The sequence below is a fragment of the Solea solea genome, chromosome 15 (assembly GCF_958295425.1).
Source record: "Solea solea chromosome 15, fSolSol10.1, whole genome shotgun sequence".
In the NCBI taxonomy this organism is placed as follows: domain Eukaryota; kingdom Metazoa; phylum Chordata; class Actinopteri; order Pleuronectiformes; family Soleidae; genus Solea; species Solea solea.
In genome coordinates, this window is record NC_081148.1 from 12816983 (window position 1) to 12834950 (window position 17968).

At 40.8% G+C, this 17968-nt stretch overlaps 1 protein-coding gene across 9 annotated transcripts in view; it reads left to right on the forward strand.

Moving 5' to 3' along the window:
- Window positions 1-17968, forward strand: part of LOC131473571 (sorbin and SH3 domain-containing protein 1) — a 40859-nt gene that overhangs the window by 7067 nt on the left and 15824 nt on the right. For 6 of the 9 annotated variants that reach the window (XM_058650857.1, XM_058650855.1, XM_058650856.1 and 3 more), the window contains exons 2-15: window positions 2862-2904; window positions 3496-3582; window positions 3997-4113; window positions 4893-4999; window positions 5138-5279; window positions 5513-5542; window positions 6266-6408; window positions 6579-6639; window positions 6788-6862; window positions 8644-8679; window positions 8815-8917; window positions 10939-11053; window positions 13813-13896; window positions 17719-17768. In XM_058650857.1, coding sequence (XP_058506840.1) covers window positions 3549-3582; window positions 3997-4113; window positions 4893-4999; window positions 5138-5279; window positions 5513-5542; window positions 6266-6408; window positions 6579-6639; window positions 6788-6862; window positions 8644-8679; window positions 8815-8917; window positions 10939-11053; window positions 13813-13896; window positions 17719-17768 — 1097 coding nt within the window. In that variant the 5' untranslated portion in view covers window positions 2862-2904; window positions 3496-3548. The remainder of the gene's footprint in view (window positions 1-2861; window positions 2905-3495; window positions 3583-3996; window positions 4114-4892; window positions 5000-5137; window positions 5280-5512; window positions 5543-6265; window positions 6409-6578; window positions 6640-6787; window positions 6863-8643; window positions 8680-8814; window positions 8918-10938; window positions 11054-13812; window positions 13897-17718; window positions 17769-17968) is intronic. The other 3 variants (XM_058650854.1, XM_058650853.1, XM_058650852.1) reach the window with 3 other exon arrangements.

The following is a 17968-nucleotide window of genomic DNA, read 5'->3' on the forward strand; positions in this document are numbered from 1 at the left end:
TAAGAAGACCCCTCCTTAATGAAATAACATGAATGGTTATACATTTGGGGTTAAAACTTGTTTATTGTATACATTTGTGAAAACCTTTTTAGGCTTATTTAGGTCATTTGATAATTATAACTAGTAAATAATGAGGGGAATTGTCAGATTTAGTAATTCACACATCAGTGTGCCGTCATCATGATGGCATTAAATCTTTATGGACAGCTGAGTCATCCAGTAGCAGATTCCGTCCGTCCCCAAGTGGTCTGTGTGTTTCTCCTCTTGCGGCCGGCTGGAGTGTTTTGTATCGGGGGAGGGTTTTTGCATGGTAGTCTGCACAGTTGTTGAGTGGGTGCCACATTCCCAGGTGGCAAGTGGTGACAGGTCAATCTGGACACGCCTGCAGTCAAAAACAAACAGACCCCCTACATAGTACGGATCAAGGTCAAGGCTAGGACCGCCCCCCCTCAGATGAGACTCTCAAATCTCACGCAGACGTCCCAGGGGAATTCAGAGGAACCGGGACTCAGGACACACTGTGCAAGAAGGTAATACATCCTTCTAGATCCACAGTTATGCTCGCTGATGATGATGATAGCCATTTGGGAGTTCCTTATTTTGGAATTGTATTTTAGTTTCCCCCCAACATAATTGAATTGGATGTTTATGATGTGTGCGTGGGTAGGTGGGTATGTGTCACAACAGACTGAGAGCTGCTAATTAGATGAGTCATCCAACCATTGCTACATGTTCCTGCTTTTAGAGAGTCACCCGGGGTCTAAGCTGACACGTTTCATTGACTGAGGTTTCCTGTGTTCTTGACTGATGATTTTAATGCATGAGTAACACCTGCGCTTTCTCAAGGTTGGTCAATTCTGAGAATTTGCTGCTTTTATGTTCAGTATGGCCAGAAGACGTTTGAGCTCATCAGGACTCCTATTTTTCACTTTTAAGGAAACATAAAAATGTTGTTACCTTAAGTCTGTGAGGAAGTTAAAAGAGAAACACTGTCAATAGGGCTGGATAATATGGCCAAATATTATATCACAATAAAAATACATTTTCCAAATCAGTTATTATTGATAATTATCATGACAAAATGTCAGATACTAAGAAAATGTTGAAGAAACCAGTTAATTTTATTTAAAGTGTATAAACATTATATCCATACATTGAAACTTTGAAGAAAATTATGTTGCTATTGTTAGTGAATTATTGCCCAATAACTCTGTTAAGTTTAAGAATTTGAAGCTTGAAAATTCTACTGAAGTTTAAGCTTTAACTTCATGTTTGGTTTTTGTCGTTGGAGATTCACCAAATGTGCTCGATTTGAGAAGTGGAAACATCCAAACATTTCCTAGATTATAAGGACTGTTTGGTACATTTAGGTAAACTGCAGTTTGTCTGATAAAGTTTCTTTTCATTTTCCTGTTTGTCTTGGCTTGAACAGCTCCCACACTGCTCTGAGTAGATGGTGTTCTTTGCCCCAGCTCTGCTCTGCAGCATCTCTTCCTAAAAAGGCTGGGGGTGATCTCGGCTCTCCTTTGTTTATACAGCAAACTGAACACTGCGAGCTGTCATCGTCACAGTATCTGTTATATGCGAGAGGAGTTCAAATACTCTCCCACAGCTCTCATTCAGCTGTATATTCACAATGTTGGGGTTCATGTGAGGATACAGGGGAAGTAGAGTTGAAATCAGTGTTAGCACTCTGCAAAGGAATGCCGTTTAATGGTTTTTAGACATTAGATCATGAATTCATTGTCTCCCTGGGACGCAGGGGGTCAAGAAGCAAGCGGATGTTGCTAAAGAGAGAGGCAAAATGAGTACATTTGAGTGTTCGATGCTGTGGGACAGCTCGGCTCCAAGCGTCATAGATGTTTTAAAAGGTTTCTTGCTCCTTGTTCCTGTGGGACTTGTTTGGAATCGCTCCCATTTTCCCTCCTGCATTTACTGTAGGCCTATTTGTGGATGTTTCCAGCTGGAACATCAGTCTCCTGCATGTTCTGCATGTTATTTACTGCCATGCATCAACAGAGTCAGATCCACACAAGTTACAACTTTATAAGCAGAATAAGATTGCTATCAGATGGATTTCCATCGCACTACAAATGAAAACAGAAATGGAAGTTTATTTGTATTTACGCTTGACTTGCTGTATGTGTATGTGTATGTGTGTGTTTGTGTTTTGACTCAGTCAGCCCCTGGCTTGACCTTTTTATGTGGAGATGTTCCCTCACTACAATGTGCTGTCTGAGCACAGTGGAGAGGCCCAGGAGAGCAGTGACATGTGTTTGACAGCTACTTTTCCGGTCTCTGGCACCCTCCCTCCTCACATAATGTTTTCAGCTCATTTGAATAACCTAAGGCAGGACATACTTCCTCCTAAAAGCAAAGAGACACCACCGGGGTAAATTCCTCAGTGAAAGTGACCGAGCTGACTAAGTAATTAGTGCCACCTGTTAATTAATGTTATATGAAGCACCTGTTGGTTAGTTTCCCCCCCCCCCCTTTGGCTTTATTCATATTTATTACGTTCATATTCTATGTGAGTAGCAGTAATAGTGTATTTTAAGACAATGGATTATTGTGAAACAGGCATTTGATCTATGCCACTTTGACTTAACATCAGTGAATAAAGTTTTGTTGTAACAAACACTACAGTTTATTGTTTTTTTTTATGGTCAAGAAGGTTTTTGCAGTCTAGGGAATACAACCTATTTTAAAGGTGATTATCTTTTGTTATATTAAGTTGTTATTAAATAGAATAAATAAATTAAAATATATAAAGCAGTATTCAAAAGCTCTCACGATAACCATATCTTTCATTTTGTCACTCTTTTAATAAACACTATGTGCTCCTTGTTTTTCTTCTTCAGGGCTCTCCAGCAGAGGGCAGTGTCAGTCCAAGAGCATCTCCCAGTAAGTCACTCTGACTTATGTTGTTTTGTGATGTCACGTCGGGATTATATAACCACGTTTCACACGACATTAAAGTTAAATCTGTTCAAGGGAATTTCCCACTTGTCAAGAATGAAGTGCATTTTATTTATAATTAGTGACACTGTATGTTTTAACAAACAGGTGACAGTGGAGAATAATTCATACACATTAAAGGCTTACATAGATTTTAATTATAATAGATATAAACGTAAAGATGTCAAATGTGACAATCTTTTTGTGTCACAACATGTGCATGTGGGTTTTCTCTGGGTAATCCTGTGTCCTCCCACAGTTTAAAAACATGCAGAGGTTAATTGCACACTCTAAATCGACCGTAGGTGTGAATGTGACAGTGAATAGTTGTGTGTCTCTGTATGTTTGTTCCGTGATGGACAACCTGTCCATGGTCTACCCCACCTTTTGCCCTATGTCAGCTGGGATTGACGTAGTGGCCCTGCAACTGTCCTGTGGAGGATAAAGCAGAAGACAATGACAATGAAAATGAAATAAAATAAAATTAATTTCTCTTTTCCTTTCTCTTTCTCTTTCTCTTTCTCTGTGTGTGTTAAGCCTCATCAGGTCCACGAGCATCCTGTGCCGTCAGGATCACGCCACTGAAAACCATGAAAGGCTCTCCTGACCTGATTCCTGCTGCAGGTGATGTTTCCCTTCGCCTCATCAATATTTCATCTCCTACAGTTGTGGGACACCTCATACTCACAAAGAAAACTTAGGAGGATGCTTTTACAACCCATTTGTCAACAATGTGGTGTCAGTTTAACAACCAATGTAGAAAGAATAAAAACACAGGTCAAGCTTTGGCTGCTCTACTTCCAGCGTTGACACAATGATCCTGGCAATTATTTTTATGTCACTGCAGGATATTAATTTGATGGCCTGATTTTGTTACATTTCTATTTTGGTGAATTGGGGCATGAGGCTGTGATAACTTGGATTCCCAGCAGCTCCTCTAAAGAAGGAGTGCACTCTGATCGTACAGATTACAACACTGCTTTGCAATGAACAATGAGGAGCGAAGGAGGTGAGGAGACATTATTTTGAATTTTTCAGATCTGGACCCCAGCAGAGTGTGCAAAGGAAAAGGAGTCGTGACTCTTAGAGCGACCCTCGTCCACATAGATGATGAGGGCTGCATCAGTGAGGAGCCAAGCGTCATCACAGCTCCAAGTAAGTCAGAGTGAACTCCTCAGCTCTTTGCAACATCTCTCCACATAGTGCAAACACACAGTAATAAGCTGTGTAGCTGTGTGAAAACTTGGACACGTGGCTCTAGAATGTGGACAGAGGACGTGAATGTTGCAGCAATCTTAAAAACATTTTGTCAGCATTCCTCTCTTGCCTTTCTGAGTCATGTTCAGATGTCAGGATTATGTAACTCATCCCATTTTGAAACGTATGCTCTGTCACCAGGAACACTCGTCGTTGTGATAAAGGCCAATTGCTCACATTTTCAGGAGACCTTCACAGTGGTCTTTTGTTTTGACTGGCCCACAATGTCCACTGGAGCCGAGGGCCCGGACTGTGGGCTTGTTTGTTGCATATAGAGCGCAGTGGAACCAGACTGGAGGCTGGCCAAGGCTTTTTGGGAGATGCTTTAATTGTTGTTGAGCTGGAATATAAAGGCCACTGGAACAAACGGCCTTTGCAGCTCACTGAATTGACGCTTTGTTCTGATGACAAAGTTCAGAGTTTGTGGGAGAATCTTTTTTTCTTTTTTTTTTTCCTTTCCTGGGGACATTAGCGACTATGTGCATGAAAACCACTGGAGAAAGCATTCTCACCCAGTGGAATGCAATGGAGATTTATTTGATTAGCAATTAGCTGGTGTATGGTTTTCTGGTTTTGCTGATATATGTTTACAGAAATGCTAAACTTTGTAAAGTGCTCAGTGTTTTCATTGTTGCGTGGCTGACTGCCAAACTGAGAGAACTCTGGACTCTTTGTAGGTGGCTGGACAAGCCAGATTAATGGAGACAGCTCTAAAGCAGGACTGGCTGAGGGAGGCAGCAACATCACCGCTGATTTACCTCCTGTAAACAACACCCAGTGCCAGGTACGTTTACTTCCATCCCATTTCACTCTTGTTGTACATTTATGAGGGCAGTGTGATCTCATCAGTTCGGTCTCTCTTTTCGATTGTCAGTAAAATGACAAGGAAAACGTTTTCCTTTGTATTTTCTGTCATTTTCAGGCCACTTTAGCCGAAAGTTTAAAAGAAAACCAGGCTCCGTCCTCCACTGATGTTCAAAACTGTATCTCATCACCCTCCAGCTCGGTCTATCCCTGCACTAGCTCAGTCAATCCCACCATAGTCCTGTTACAACACAACAGAGGTGAGTACACCAGTCCGTAAATTGGGGATGATGAACTTACTTTTATGCTGTTTTATCTGTTAGAAAACTGTGTCAGTCAGGCTGTGTGGTGTCCAAAACTACGATGCATCTTACTGTAACTGTGTGTCGTCTGTGATCCATTAGCCTTGTCTTTTTCTCTGTATGTGTTCACACATTTGCTTTATTAGTCACATTTCACTGTCCTGTCCATGTCTGTCTTTCTCTCACAACAGAGCAGCAAAAGCATCTTTCTCATTTGAAAGGTATGCACTGGGTCTAACTTCAATTCATTTTTGTGCTAATTTACTATAAGTAGATGATTCATCGAGCCTCACTTTTAATTTCTTTACTTTATTATAATATAATAAAGCAAAGAAATAAACCTTAGCTTTGATAAGCAAAGGTTTATCAAATGTCTGACCCCAAACCCTCCCCTTCCTTCATATGAAAGATCAGAAATTTAAACTAAATTGGGTTAAAACCTTAAATATGACTGAGCCATGTGGGGTCATGTATAAAGAAAAAAAGAGATGATATGAGATTCTGAAGGTAAATATCACAATATCATAATATAAATTGAATGCTGCCGTATACCTGGTTATTAGCCTATGTGGGACCATTTAAATAAGTATGTTTAATGTAAAGTAACTAAAGTCAGATCATTTGTTTTTATTTAGCACCAAATCATAACAAAAATTACATCAGGACCTTTTTCGGGAACAATAGATTACAGTGTAGTGACAATATGGTAATAATCATGAGGTAATATTATGCTAATACCATTTTATTACCATGCTATACATGTAATATTCAGGTAATACAATATATTATCTTCTTCTTACCATAATGATATTGCCAAGCTAGAAATTCCATGAGAAATAAACTGGCATTTTAAAATAGTGTTGTTATTGTACAATTATTGTTGTGTCTGGTATCTTGCTAAAAATGTGCTGTGAACATTTTATTTTTGCTTTTTTCGTCTACAGACCCAACTCCAGAAAGGGACAAAAGCCCTGATCCTGGCAGAGAATCCGTGAGTCCAGTTCCTGATATGGAAGAAAAGCGGCTGCGACTATCACTGCACTCACCTGTGTTTAATCCTCTCAACAATCCCCCTGTGCCTGTACGGGTGAGCAAAGGAATTTACTGTAAAGAAAAAACAAAATAAAAAAACATTTAATCAAGTCACTGCAAATGCTTACTGGCTCATCTGTTCATACAAAACATGGCTCTTTATGTATTAAGTATTGTAAAAATTCATGTTCATGTTGATTTATCCACTTCTCGTCTTAATTTCAGAACACTGAAAAGTCCAAAGACTGGTATAAGACCATGTTCAAACAGATACATAAAATACCTGGTAAGAGAGATTATCATCATTTGTACTCTTTGTGTGTTTGATCATATCTGTCGTGTTGCTCTGTTGGTGTCCAAAGCCTGTGTATGTTTCTCCATGTGTTTGTGTGTTTATGTCACACTGTGCTCTGTCTCTCCATCACTGTGCTCAGAGCCAATTGAGGAAAACCCTTACCGCCCCACCTACATTTTCCCCGAGAACTATGACACTCACATGAAATCAAAAGGTATCCGATGGCAGTAACTGCACTATCCTTAGAGTTCTATTACTAATCTGTAGCTGTCCCTAGCCCTTTCAAATACTTCATCTGTCTCAATGCTTACACACACAAAGTGCAATACCACGCACCTTGAGGATGTCCAAAGTATTTGAAAGGATTTGAACTAATCCTTTGTCCTTCCTGCTGCACACCTTGGAGCAACTATTAGTCTCGAGTACATTACAAGTTTCGTGCTCATCCTGATCTGATCCAAAAATGGATCTCATGGACACTGAGTTGCACAAATATGTTTAAAGCCGTGATCTGTCAACAAAAGCGTAGCCATTTGCTGAAATGTTAAAGCTGCAGTGCGTATTTATTCATCAGGAAACAAGCTCTGTCAAGCAAAACTATCAGACCTGAGTAAAGGAGCGTTTGTGTGTATACACCAGCGGTGCAAGGGCGGGGGCAAAATGCATTTATCCCGTAAACTGCTGAACGATAGGGTTCAGAATTGACTTTGTCTTTTCATTCATACTCCAACTTGTTTGTATCCATCTCACTTTACTAGCGCAATGTCGCCGCATTATGTCTTGATATAAAGGGACTCACTTCCTGTGTGCGGCATGGGAATTTTGTCACGTAATGCGAAATCTAGACTTTGCTGGAGCTGATAGGCTTAATCAGAATTGTGTGACATAATATGACAACGGTTCGATTGTAACAGCCATAAGTATTTAAAAGTTACGCACTACAGTTTTAAGACATATAATTAGAATTATACACTGTCTATCCTCTGTGGACGGACAGACTTTTTATATACTTAGCAGCTTCCTGAGGCAGATGCTGTAAATCGATCAGTAACCAAGGGAAACCAATGCAGACATGGATCAAACTACTTTTGCCACAAAAATTTCAGATTGAACAAATTTCTTTAAGCAGACAAAGGAGGATGCACGAAACCTGTGGTGTTTTTCCTAAATGTAATGTAACAGCTTTTTCATGATCTTCGTGTTTTTTCTGTTTCCCATTTCAATTTTTACAAACTCTACAAAGGCAGCTGACCTTCACAATAGTTCATAATTTGTAGACTCAGTTTGTCGTCTTGTGTACCCTAAGATGTAGTTCAGGGTTGTTGCCACTTGGTGCTGCCACAGTCCTGTACTCAGGTTTTGGAGTGCAGGCTGTATGTAACCTTCAGAGAGTATGTTGTTCATTCTAAGCTTCACAGATTAGCATAGGGTTTGAATATCTCAATGGTTATGGGTAAAGTTAATGGTTTTTGGTTTATGGTTTGGGTTTTTAGATCTGCTCATTTCAGCAGTGGAGGCAATATTTGTGTGCAGAATGAGAAAAAAAAGAGCTGCCAAACCTCTTCCTCGGGTGTCTCAGTCTTAAGTCCACGCAATGATTTCCAATGGTTTCCATGTGCGATCCCATGTATAGCGGTGACTAATATGACTTTATAAGTTCCATAACTTTTAAAGAGATCACTCTGAATGTGGTGACTACAGTGTTCTTGCTTTGCAGTACTTTACTTATTCATAACCTTGATGTTTATCGATGTCCACATCCCCTTTTAGCTCAGTAATGCTTCCTGTAAAATGCTTTGAATTGACACTCTTTGATTTCGTTTAATGTCTGGCCTAATGGAAGGTGTGAAGCAGGGGACAAACACAGGGGGGGGGGGGGGGGGTGTTAATGCCTTTTGAATAATTTAGTATTGTGGTTTATTCATGACTTTTCAGAGACAAACATAGTTAAAATTATAATGAATGGCTTTTGAATGTTTCCTGTGCCTCTTTCAGATGATGGCCACACACCCTTTGGTTACTTGGAGGATGGTGAGTTCTTTGTAGGCATAAAGAAAAAAAACCCTCATCCTTCACTGCTCTTTTACTCAACATTGTTAACATTTCAGATGGTGCATTGATGCATCTGAAGCATCACCGTGTCGATATTTATGTGCCTGTTTTCAGTCAGAGCCGTCCCTCGCTCAAAAAGCGAGAATGAGGTTGATTCAAGAGGACGGTCGATGCCGGTGCCAACACGTTCCTCTTCCCTCAAGCCCTCAGTAAAAAGGTCAGTGTCTTCCATCTGCTCCAAACCTCCTTATGCCAGTCACTTTGATATTAAACACAAAAGCGCAGTTGTGTTTGTCAATGGATAAAGGGGCTGTTTACAACTCAGGATGGAAAAATATATTATATATATAGCTTGTCTAAAATGTGATTGAAACCAGACGGGTAGTTTTTCCATGATGCCATGGCTGCAATGGCAGATCAGCATTTATAATATGTATGTTCTCTCATTGTGACTTTAACATCAACATGTCTTGTGATAAGCAACTAGTAATCTTTCTTCATGCACAGCGCGAGTAAGCGTGACGAAGCATGACTGTGAGCAAAAACAGACAAAACCTCCTTCCTGATTGTTGCAATCCAAGCTTATTTTATCCCTAGCAGCTTCCACTGCAGTGTGCTACTGTTTTGACATAATGTATGATTAGTCTAATCCCACCACACACACACATCTCAGCACCTACACGGCATGATCCTCTCTCAGAGAAATGAGTGATGGGGTGGTGAAGGAGGACAGGTGATGGAGGATAAACTGTTTTCCACTAGAGCTGTAAATGACATGTGGAGCACTGACCTTCCTCTTTCCTCTGAATGTTGGGGTTTAATGCTGACGGATATTCAGCAGTGTGTGTGCGTGCAAGTGTAAGATTAGATATCGTTTTCAGAGTCTTATTTCAGTCCTTTACCAAAATAGTAAGTTAGCGTTGGCTGTCTAATAAATGTCCAGTGTGTAAGAAGTAGCGATTTTTAATGTGAGACCTAAGATTTGAAAGTCCCTTCCTCTTCACACGTTATATATATATTAGAAAATAGTGACTGAGAACATGAGGAAAAATGACAACTGTGGAGTAAAGAATTGCAATTGAATTGAGTAATGAATGGAAACTATTTCTCTCCAGTCATCTGTTCTAGATGTGTCTAAAATATGGCTCAATGATGCACAGGGGCCATACAGTATAGTTAGCACCCTCAGTGCACTTCATCTGCATTTACCTGTTCACTCATGAATAAATATTCTTGCTCCCACACCACTGCCTTTAGTGTCCAGTTTGCTGAGATGTATTTGCCTTGAAAATGTGTCTTACCTCAATGCAGAAAGACAGAGAATAGCTCTGTCTTTTTATTTAAAATTTCTAAAGAATGTGACTATTCTGTACAAACACTGACAAACAGTGACTTTGGTCCCCAATAAAGAAATAGGCCAGAATATGTGTGGCAGTGCATTATGGAGAGAGGACAGAACGTGTAACCGTCGATTGCGACTCATACATGCTTTGGATGCGACTAAAGCAGGTGAACTCCACTTCTCTACATGGACTTTGGTCCCCAGAATATTATGTCTTTGTAAGTGTGTGTCCGGCTCTTTCAGTGGACATGTCCCCAGCGAAAATGTTACGTTATTTAAATTTATATGATTTGAAACACGGCAGCTTAACGTGTTTAAATCATTCATTCTTGGCAAGGGGGTTAGTAACGTAATTTTTGTGGCGTGACAAAGACAGAATAGATATTTTTATTACTTTACAGGGACTTTAACAAATAATATGGGACTCCTCTCACCTGTCCCTTTCCCAAGTGTGTTAGAGAAATACACTCCCTTGCCTAAAGTACATGTAAAAGACTAATTCTGGAGTTTTAAGGGATTGTACGAACATACTTATGGGAGGTATATTATAAATTAAAAAGAAATAAATGTTACACACACTGGATCTTTAAGAAATTCTCCCGGGAAATAATGAGGTACTCTGTTTTTTGTCACTCGGTCCAATCAAGTTAACCTGATCAAATTACTGATTTAGCTCAACCACAAATTAGATTTTCTGTCATATCATCATTAGAGGATGAGAGGCACCAGGATGGAGAGAGAGAGGAAATGGGGATAATAAGGACATACGTCATACTTGAATAAAAAAAAAAAGAAAAACATTCTAGCCTCTGCTGGTTGCCATGGAGACTACTTGCTAAGGATTGGTTGTCTCCCATCCAACACCCCACCCCTCCCTGACACCCGCCTCTCCACAGGAATGAGTGGGAGCCCCCAGATAAAAAGGTAGACACCAGGAAGTACCGCGCTGAGCCCAAGAGCATCTTTGAATATGAGCCGGGGAAATCGTCGGTGCTAAAGCTGGAGAGAACGGTATGCTAGCCGCCCGCCTCTTTGACTGTTTCTTTCTCTTTCTCTTTCAATGTGCATGTCGTGTGAGCTGTCCCCCACTTCACACACACACCACCCTCCCTCTCACTCCCACCTCTGTATCTAAGCTCCTGGGTGGCAGCAGCTTGATCAGCAGCTTAAGAGGTGATGTATGTGCAGCCTGATTCACCATGTGCACCACATTCCTAAAGGGTGTCCTGTTGCGGAGACAGATGATCCTGCTTGGCAGTGGGGGAGTATCACTTACAAGGATAGCCATTGTCTCCCCGTCTTCAATTTAAGATTATTGGGCTGAATCGGCTCGGTGTGAGAGGATGCTGTTGCAGACACAAAAACATAGATCGCGTCTGCTTTCTTACTTTCCTGTCGAGCCTTGTTGTATCACGTGCTGCAGCTTTATTCAGTGTCCTTGAGGGTTTTGTTTTGAGGAGGAGCTTTGTCACATTTATTAAAAAAAATCTAGCAAATGCTGACTAGATATACATGTGTAATGTTTACCAAAAAAGGGGGAGCACATTTACTTTGCATTTAGATTTCATTCGTCTCCCAAGTTTTATTTCTCTCTTACACAGTTGACATTGGTTGGATTCAGTGGATGTGACTGAGTGAGTGGCTTGTTGATTATGTAATTTATGTTGTTACATCTGGCCTGATCCCAGTAGCAGCAAACACACTCATTAGAGTTCACTCCAGTTCATCCTGAAGCCTCTGTGAAATAATGGTCCGTTGTTTTTCCATCACAAGCTCAGTTATTACAGGTCACTGACTTTGTTGCTGTCACTGGTCATTTTAGGTCCATTGTTACCTCCAAAAAGGAGGTTGTGTTTGTGCCACCATTTGTCTTTGTTTGCATTTGTTTGTGAGCCACAAAACAGCAACAAACTATTAAAAACATTTTTGTATTAAAACTTCTGGGATATAGGTTATGGCACAAGGAACACAAATTATTAGATTTTGGTGTTGATCTAAATATGGATATGGATTCAGGGGTTAGAAGGGTTGGGAATAGACATAACTGCTAAAACATAATGACATAATAGTACACTGTATAGGTCTAAGTCACTGCATACTGTGTAGTTTATCAAAAACAGGAAGATCTTTATCTGAAGCATGGTGAATGTGATTGACACTATGGGAAACTGAGTGGCCTTGGTGGAGGTTTGCGCTCTCTCACTGAGTGCCTTCTCTAGTTTTTATGTGTGGTGCTTAAAGTTGTGTCATCTATTACCTACTTTAGAAAGATGGTCATATTACGTCTCAATAATGAATTTGCATGTTTTGTTGGTCATTATCATGTCATGTCTGAGAAATTAAACCTATGTCTCTATGAATATATAATTCACAACAAGTCCTGTTAGTTCCATATATCTTTCATGTTCATGTGTATTTTTGTAATACCCATGAACATCATGTACAAGAAAGAGGTTTCTGGTAGCTGTAATTGTTCTTCCTACTCATAGAGGCTACAGAGAGATCCCCACCTGCAAAAAGGACATGCAGAATTATTTTCAAAAGTTCATTTGAAGCTAATTAATATGAAATGTTTGTAATAAAATCATTTGGACAGTGTTTTGTAGCTGAGCTGCAGTGAAGACGATATTACAGTATGATTAGGAGAAATAATTACAGTGCCCTATAACCTTTTAAATGTACATCTATTTATGTGAGATATACCATACACATAGTGTAAAAGGAAAAAAAAGTTAGATAAGGAGATCCCACTTATTTGTCGAGAGAACAGCAGCCATGCAGCTTTGCTCTTGACTGGCAACAAGGGGAAACAGCAAGTGAAAAACAAGCTTATAGATTAAATAAACAAACAAAGGCACGATCACATTTGAAATCAAGGCTGTGTTATGTTTACATGTGTTGGTGATTGGATGCTATAGCTGCTTTCCACCTGTCTTGAAAGCCTCTGTTTTCACTGTCCACCTTTTATTTTGCCATTTCCTTTCTGAGTCACGTGACTTGATGAGTGGGAGTGTGCTGGCACATGCAGCTCTCAATTGACCTGACAGTGCACCAGCTCTGCAGTCTGGGATTTGTAGTATAAGTGGTGTGTGCACTGTATACAGACGGGCCAGTTTTGTTAGACATAGGATAATATGTCATATACGCAGGTCATATACAGCTGTACTGCGGAACCTATGTGTTCTTTTTATGTCCCTTGTTTCTAGTCATTATGCTAAGCTAAATCAACACCTGCTGACTGTAGCTGCATAGGTAACATTTTACAGTAATAGTATAGTTATAATTTGTAATAGCGAGGTACTATATGGTATTACCATCTTGTTTCCAGTTATCACCAAGTAATAGTTTGGTTATAAGATAGAGAATGTATTTGACACACAAGGGAGGATGAATTTCAACTTTATAATATGGTAATTACCAATACTGATTCGCAAATATTTTACACTGAAGGTAGTCTTGAGTGATTATCATTAGCAAGCTATGATTATCTTGGTAAAAACATGATATTGCTGCAATATTATTTCCATTTTGCCACACTGTTATTATTTGTATTAGCAAGCTGGAAATTGCATTAGAAATAAAATGGCATTACCATTACGCTACCTCCTTATAACAAAGTTATTACCATACTATTACCATGTTGTTGCTGGCAATGTCAGCAATCAACCATGTCTGCCGGACTGGTTACATTGGGAGTGTAATTTCTGTGCTGTCTGAACTGTCTTCTCTTTGTCTCTCTCCTCCTCTTCTCATTGCCATGCCCCCTGTAGACTCAGGATGTAAGTCCAGAAGACATAGATTTAGAGAATGAGCCTTGGTATAAATTCTTTTCAGAGATGGAGTTTGACAAAGCGGTAAGTGGTCACAGTCTTTAACGTGACAGTATATTTTATTTCACTGCATGTGATAACATCTATGTTCAAATAATGCCTAAACATACTGTCTGTCTACAAGGACTGCCCGAGTCTTTACTTTTACTTGGAATAATTTTCTTTTTAATCGATTCCTTCACATGAAACCTATGTGAAAGCATGTGTAAGAAAAAAACAAAACATCCTCTTAAGTTACTACCATTTTTCCCATATCATGTGGCTTAATGTGACAGATCGGGTTGTTTTCTCCATTTATTATTTATTACTATTATTATTATTATTTCATCTGTCCAGGGTGCTGCATCACCTTGTACAGTCTAAAACAGATATATTATTTCTCTTCAAAAATAGTTTTTTGTGTCTCCATGGGGCTGAGCACGATCAGCTGCGCTAGCTCATTGTAGTAATATTTAATAAGGCCGATTATTGATTAGGAGTATTGAACACTAGCAGTAGTAGGACCTATTGAGTGATCACAGGGTTTGTTGTTATTCAATCATGATTCTACTTTCTTTAAAAGAGGCTGGAAACATCCCTGTTCTTCCATCCTTTTAACTCAACACCCAAGCACAACACTCTGTTGTTGTCTTTTTCTTTTTTTATACGCCCCCTGCCAACTAGAATTCATAGCATAAGCTGAAGGCCAAAACTGGGTGATTCATCCAGAAGTCACTCTTCACTTGAAGGGTCTGGAGTCCAAGCGAGCGCCGGGCTCCACGATAATCCCAGGCCCTTGAAATAATAATTGCGACCAGAATATCTAAAAAGGTGCAGGCATGTGGAAGCAGTATACAGAGTGATGATAAATCCATGCCTCAGGTCTTACATGGCACCAGACAAATGTGGCACTGGCTGCCCACAAACAGATGTTGCGTCTCCATGCTCTCTGTCAGTCAGAGTCACACTGCCACACCCTGGATCATATGAGGTGGCACCACTGACTCCAACATGAGATCATGTCTTAGCAGTAACCAGCCACAGGGGCAGAGTCTCCTATTCCAGGTCAGTGCATATGTGGAGTAGGTTTAGTCGTGGAGGCGGTCGACTCTTGTCTCATGGCAGCCTGGATGTTTGCCAGATGAGCTGGACTTGATGACTGGCTTCTGTTTAATGTCAAAGTCACTTCTAAAGCTGCACCTGGTATGTGCAGTATTTGACCTTAAGGCTCAGCCAGACACACTGACTCATTGGGGTGTGATTGACATATCAGTGCTTACTCTGTTTTACCGTAAGTGAGATGTGTCTGGAAGTCTGCAGAAATGACAGTGTTCAGAAGTGAAGTGAAGAGGCCTTGGCCTTTCTGGCTCTAATCCATTTGTACTTTGAGGAGTGCTAAGGACAACAACCTCTACTATGATAAGGGGAAACATCTTAACAATATTAAAAGTTCATCCTATATCTTTGAGCTACAATTATCTTGTGGTTTCCCACTGCTAATGAGCCAATTGTCCGCCAAATACCGCTAAAGAGCAGGATTACTGTCAGTTATCTATTCTGTACCCCTACAACACTGCATCATTTTACTGTCTTTATCCTGTCTTGTCAAATCATCATTACTTGTCCATGAGTTATCACGTGTCACCTTATAGCCACAGGGCAGGAGTGACACCTGTGTATAATCACAGTAATGGTTCTCTTGATTAATATTAACAGGTTCTAGGCTCAGGAAGAGTCTGAAAACACATCCAGTGACAGTTACAATCTAACGCAGGCTCATCGATATACATGGCAAGCTGAAGCTAGAATTCCACACATAGCTATGGTCAGGAAGAGCAGTTTGGCCCCCTACAACCGACAGAGTGACTCCATCTGTTGAGCATATGCTGACGAGAGCGCTGCTGCCACACTGTCTCAGCGCTGAGTTACACAGAGCCTCCCCCTACCACCTGACATATTCTAAAGGAGGCAACGCCGTAAGCCTGCCAGCTCATTGTGCTTTCATATTTAACCTCTGTTATACACTTAACCTTTACCTTTAAGCATTTAGTGGGGATGAGGTGAGGGGCATGCACAGCTATAATGGGCCCTTCATGCTGGGCTAGCTGTTTGTTTTCATGAGAACATATCAACACAAATAAGGTGCTGGAAAGAATGGGAATCATGTTACCATGACCTACTCATGATCGCTATTTTGAAAATGAAAGCGGCACACAGGAGCCGGAGCTCTGACCAGCCAGGGACACCTGTTAGGAAACACGCACATGAAATTCTGCAGAAACATAGTCATAGGTGTTCCACTGACTCACCGAGGCATCCGCTTGTGTCCTTATTCAGACATTTCACACCATTAATGTTTCAAACGAGCACTTTTATGCTCTCTGTGTGTGTTTATTGGACAAGTCATATCCGTTTAAGCATCTCTCTTTTACACTCTCCGCTTCGCCCTTTGATGGATGAAATAAAGAAGTTGTGCAACTTCCTCAGAGTGATGTGATGTTAAATGATGTGTGCTGGAAATTGAAAAGCTTTTCCCTTTTACACAAAGAGCAGTTCACATGGAGTGACACCAATTAAGCATCTTGTTCATAGCCAGATTAAAATTCCAGTTCTCTACGTCAGATAAGCCACCCATGTTTGTTTCCTGTTTACTTTCCATTCATGCATCAATTACCCGGGGTGTCCGAGGACATTATCTTCCCCAACTGACATCAGACTTGTGGGGGATACAACACCTAGGGCACAAGGAAGATCTGCAGATTATTAATTGACGCTGGTGTGTTCTCCATGTCAACATGGAACATTCGACTTTATAAATAGATCACCAGCCTGAAGTTCTCTTCTGATAAAGATAGGCATTTATGCTGAAAGGTTATTAATGATAGTCCTCCCCCAGCAACTAAAGCATGTTGTGGCAAATGAACTGTTGAGAATGCTCCTTGTCTGGACATTGGTGTGGGAAGCGGAGGTATGGGGGGAGTGGATGTGGTATTAACTGCAGGGCTGGGCTAGCTCGGGATGAGAATTGTGCAATCGTATTTGCAAACAACACTTGCTCTCTTATTCATAGTGCCCATGTCACGTCTGTTATTTTTACCTGCTGTGACGTCCGAAAGGAGCAAAGCAACAGAAACAGTGAGCTAATTTTAGTTGGCTCGAAACCATTCAGAGTGTATAAGTGGGTGCTCTCACACTGTGTCACACTGCCCATGTGTTTTGAAGGAAAATACTAAATAACTTTACTCTTACAGTCATTTTTGTACTCACTTTGTGCTCACACTTAATGTATTCCTGCCTTTTTCTTTTTGTTCTTTGTATTTATAACATTGTTATAGTTGTGTATCTTAAGTGAATATGTTTTACTGTTTACACTGCTGCGAGTGAGTGTGTTTGTATGTGTATGTGTGTGTGTGTGTGTGTAATTCGGCCTACTTGCACCACCAGCTGGTTAATTGTCCCTGGTCTGGTCCAGTGGTAATGAGAGTGACTCAATACCAGACAAAAGAGACAGCTTCACAGCAAGACAGCAGCCCATTGGCTGAGTCTGTGACAGCCCCCTCCCTGCATGGGCGCCCCCTGACCAATGCACGCCCACCCCCCACCCCCAAACCCCTCCACTCTCCTCACTGCCGCTTGTTTTCTCCAACTTGCATGCAGGCCAAAACACACGCTTACTCCTCCATGCCAAGCCCAGTCAAAAGGAACTAAGAACCCTGGGTGCTCAAGAAAGAAACCCAGAGCGGCGAGTGAACGACAGAGAGGGAAAGAGGAGAGAATCTGGCCATAGCTAATGCTCCTGCCTCTGTTCTAGCTGGAGGGAACCTTCCTGTGGATTTATCAATGACTTCTTTGTTTGGTTTGTTGCAGAGTACCCCCTCTTTCAGTCCCCTGGAAACAGCCTCCGACCTGCAGCAGTAGTAAGTTTGTGTTTCTTTCCTGTTTTTTGGTACTTGTGTTTTAACCCTTCTTCTTTCAGAATGTAGTTGATAATCCGAGGTTTGTTGTAAAAATAAATGTCAGTGAGGGATTTCTCCACCCTGTAGAGCTCTCCCGCCTACAGCAGGGGGACTCCTGCTTCCTGAGGAGATCCAGTTAATAAGGCAAAGAGCTACCAGAA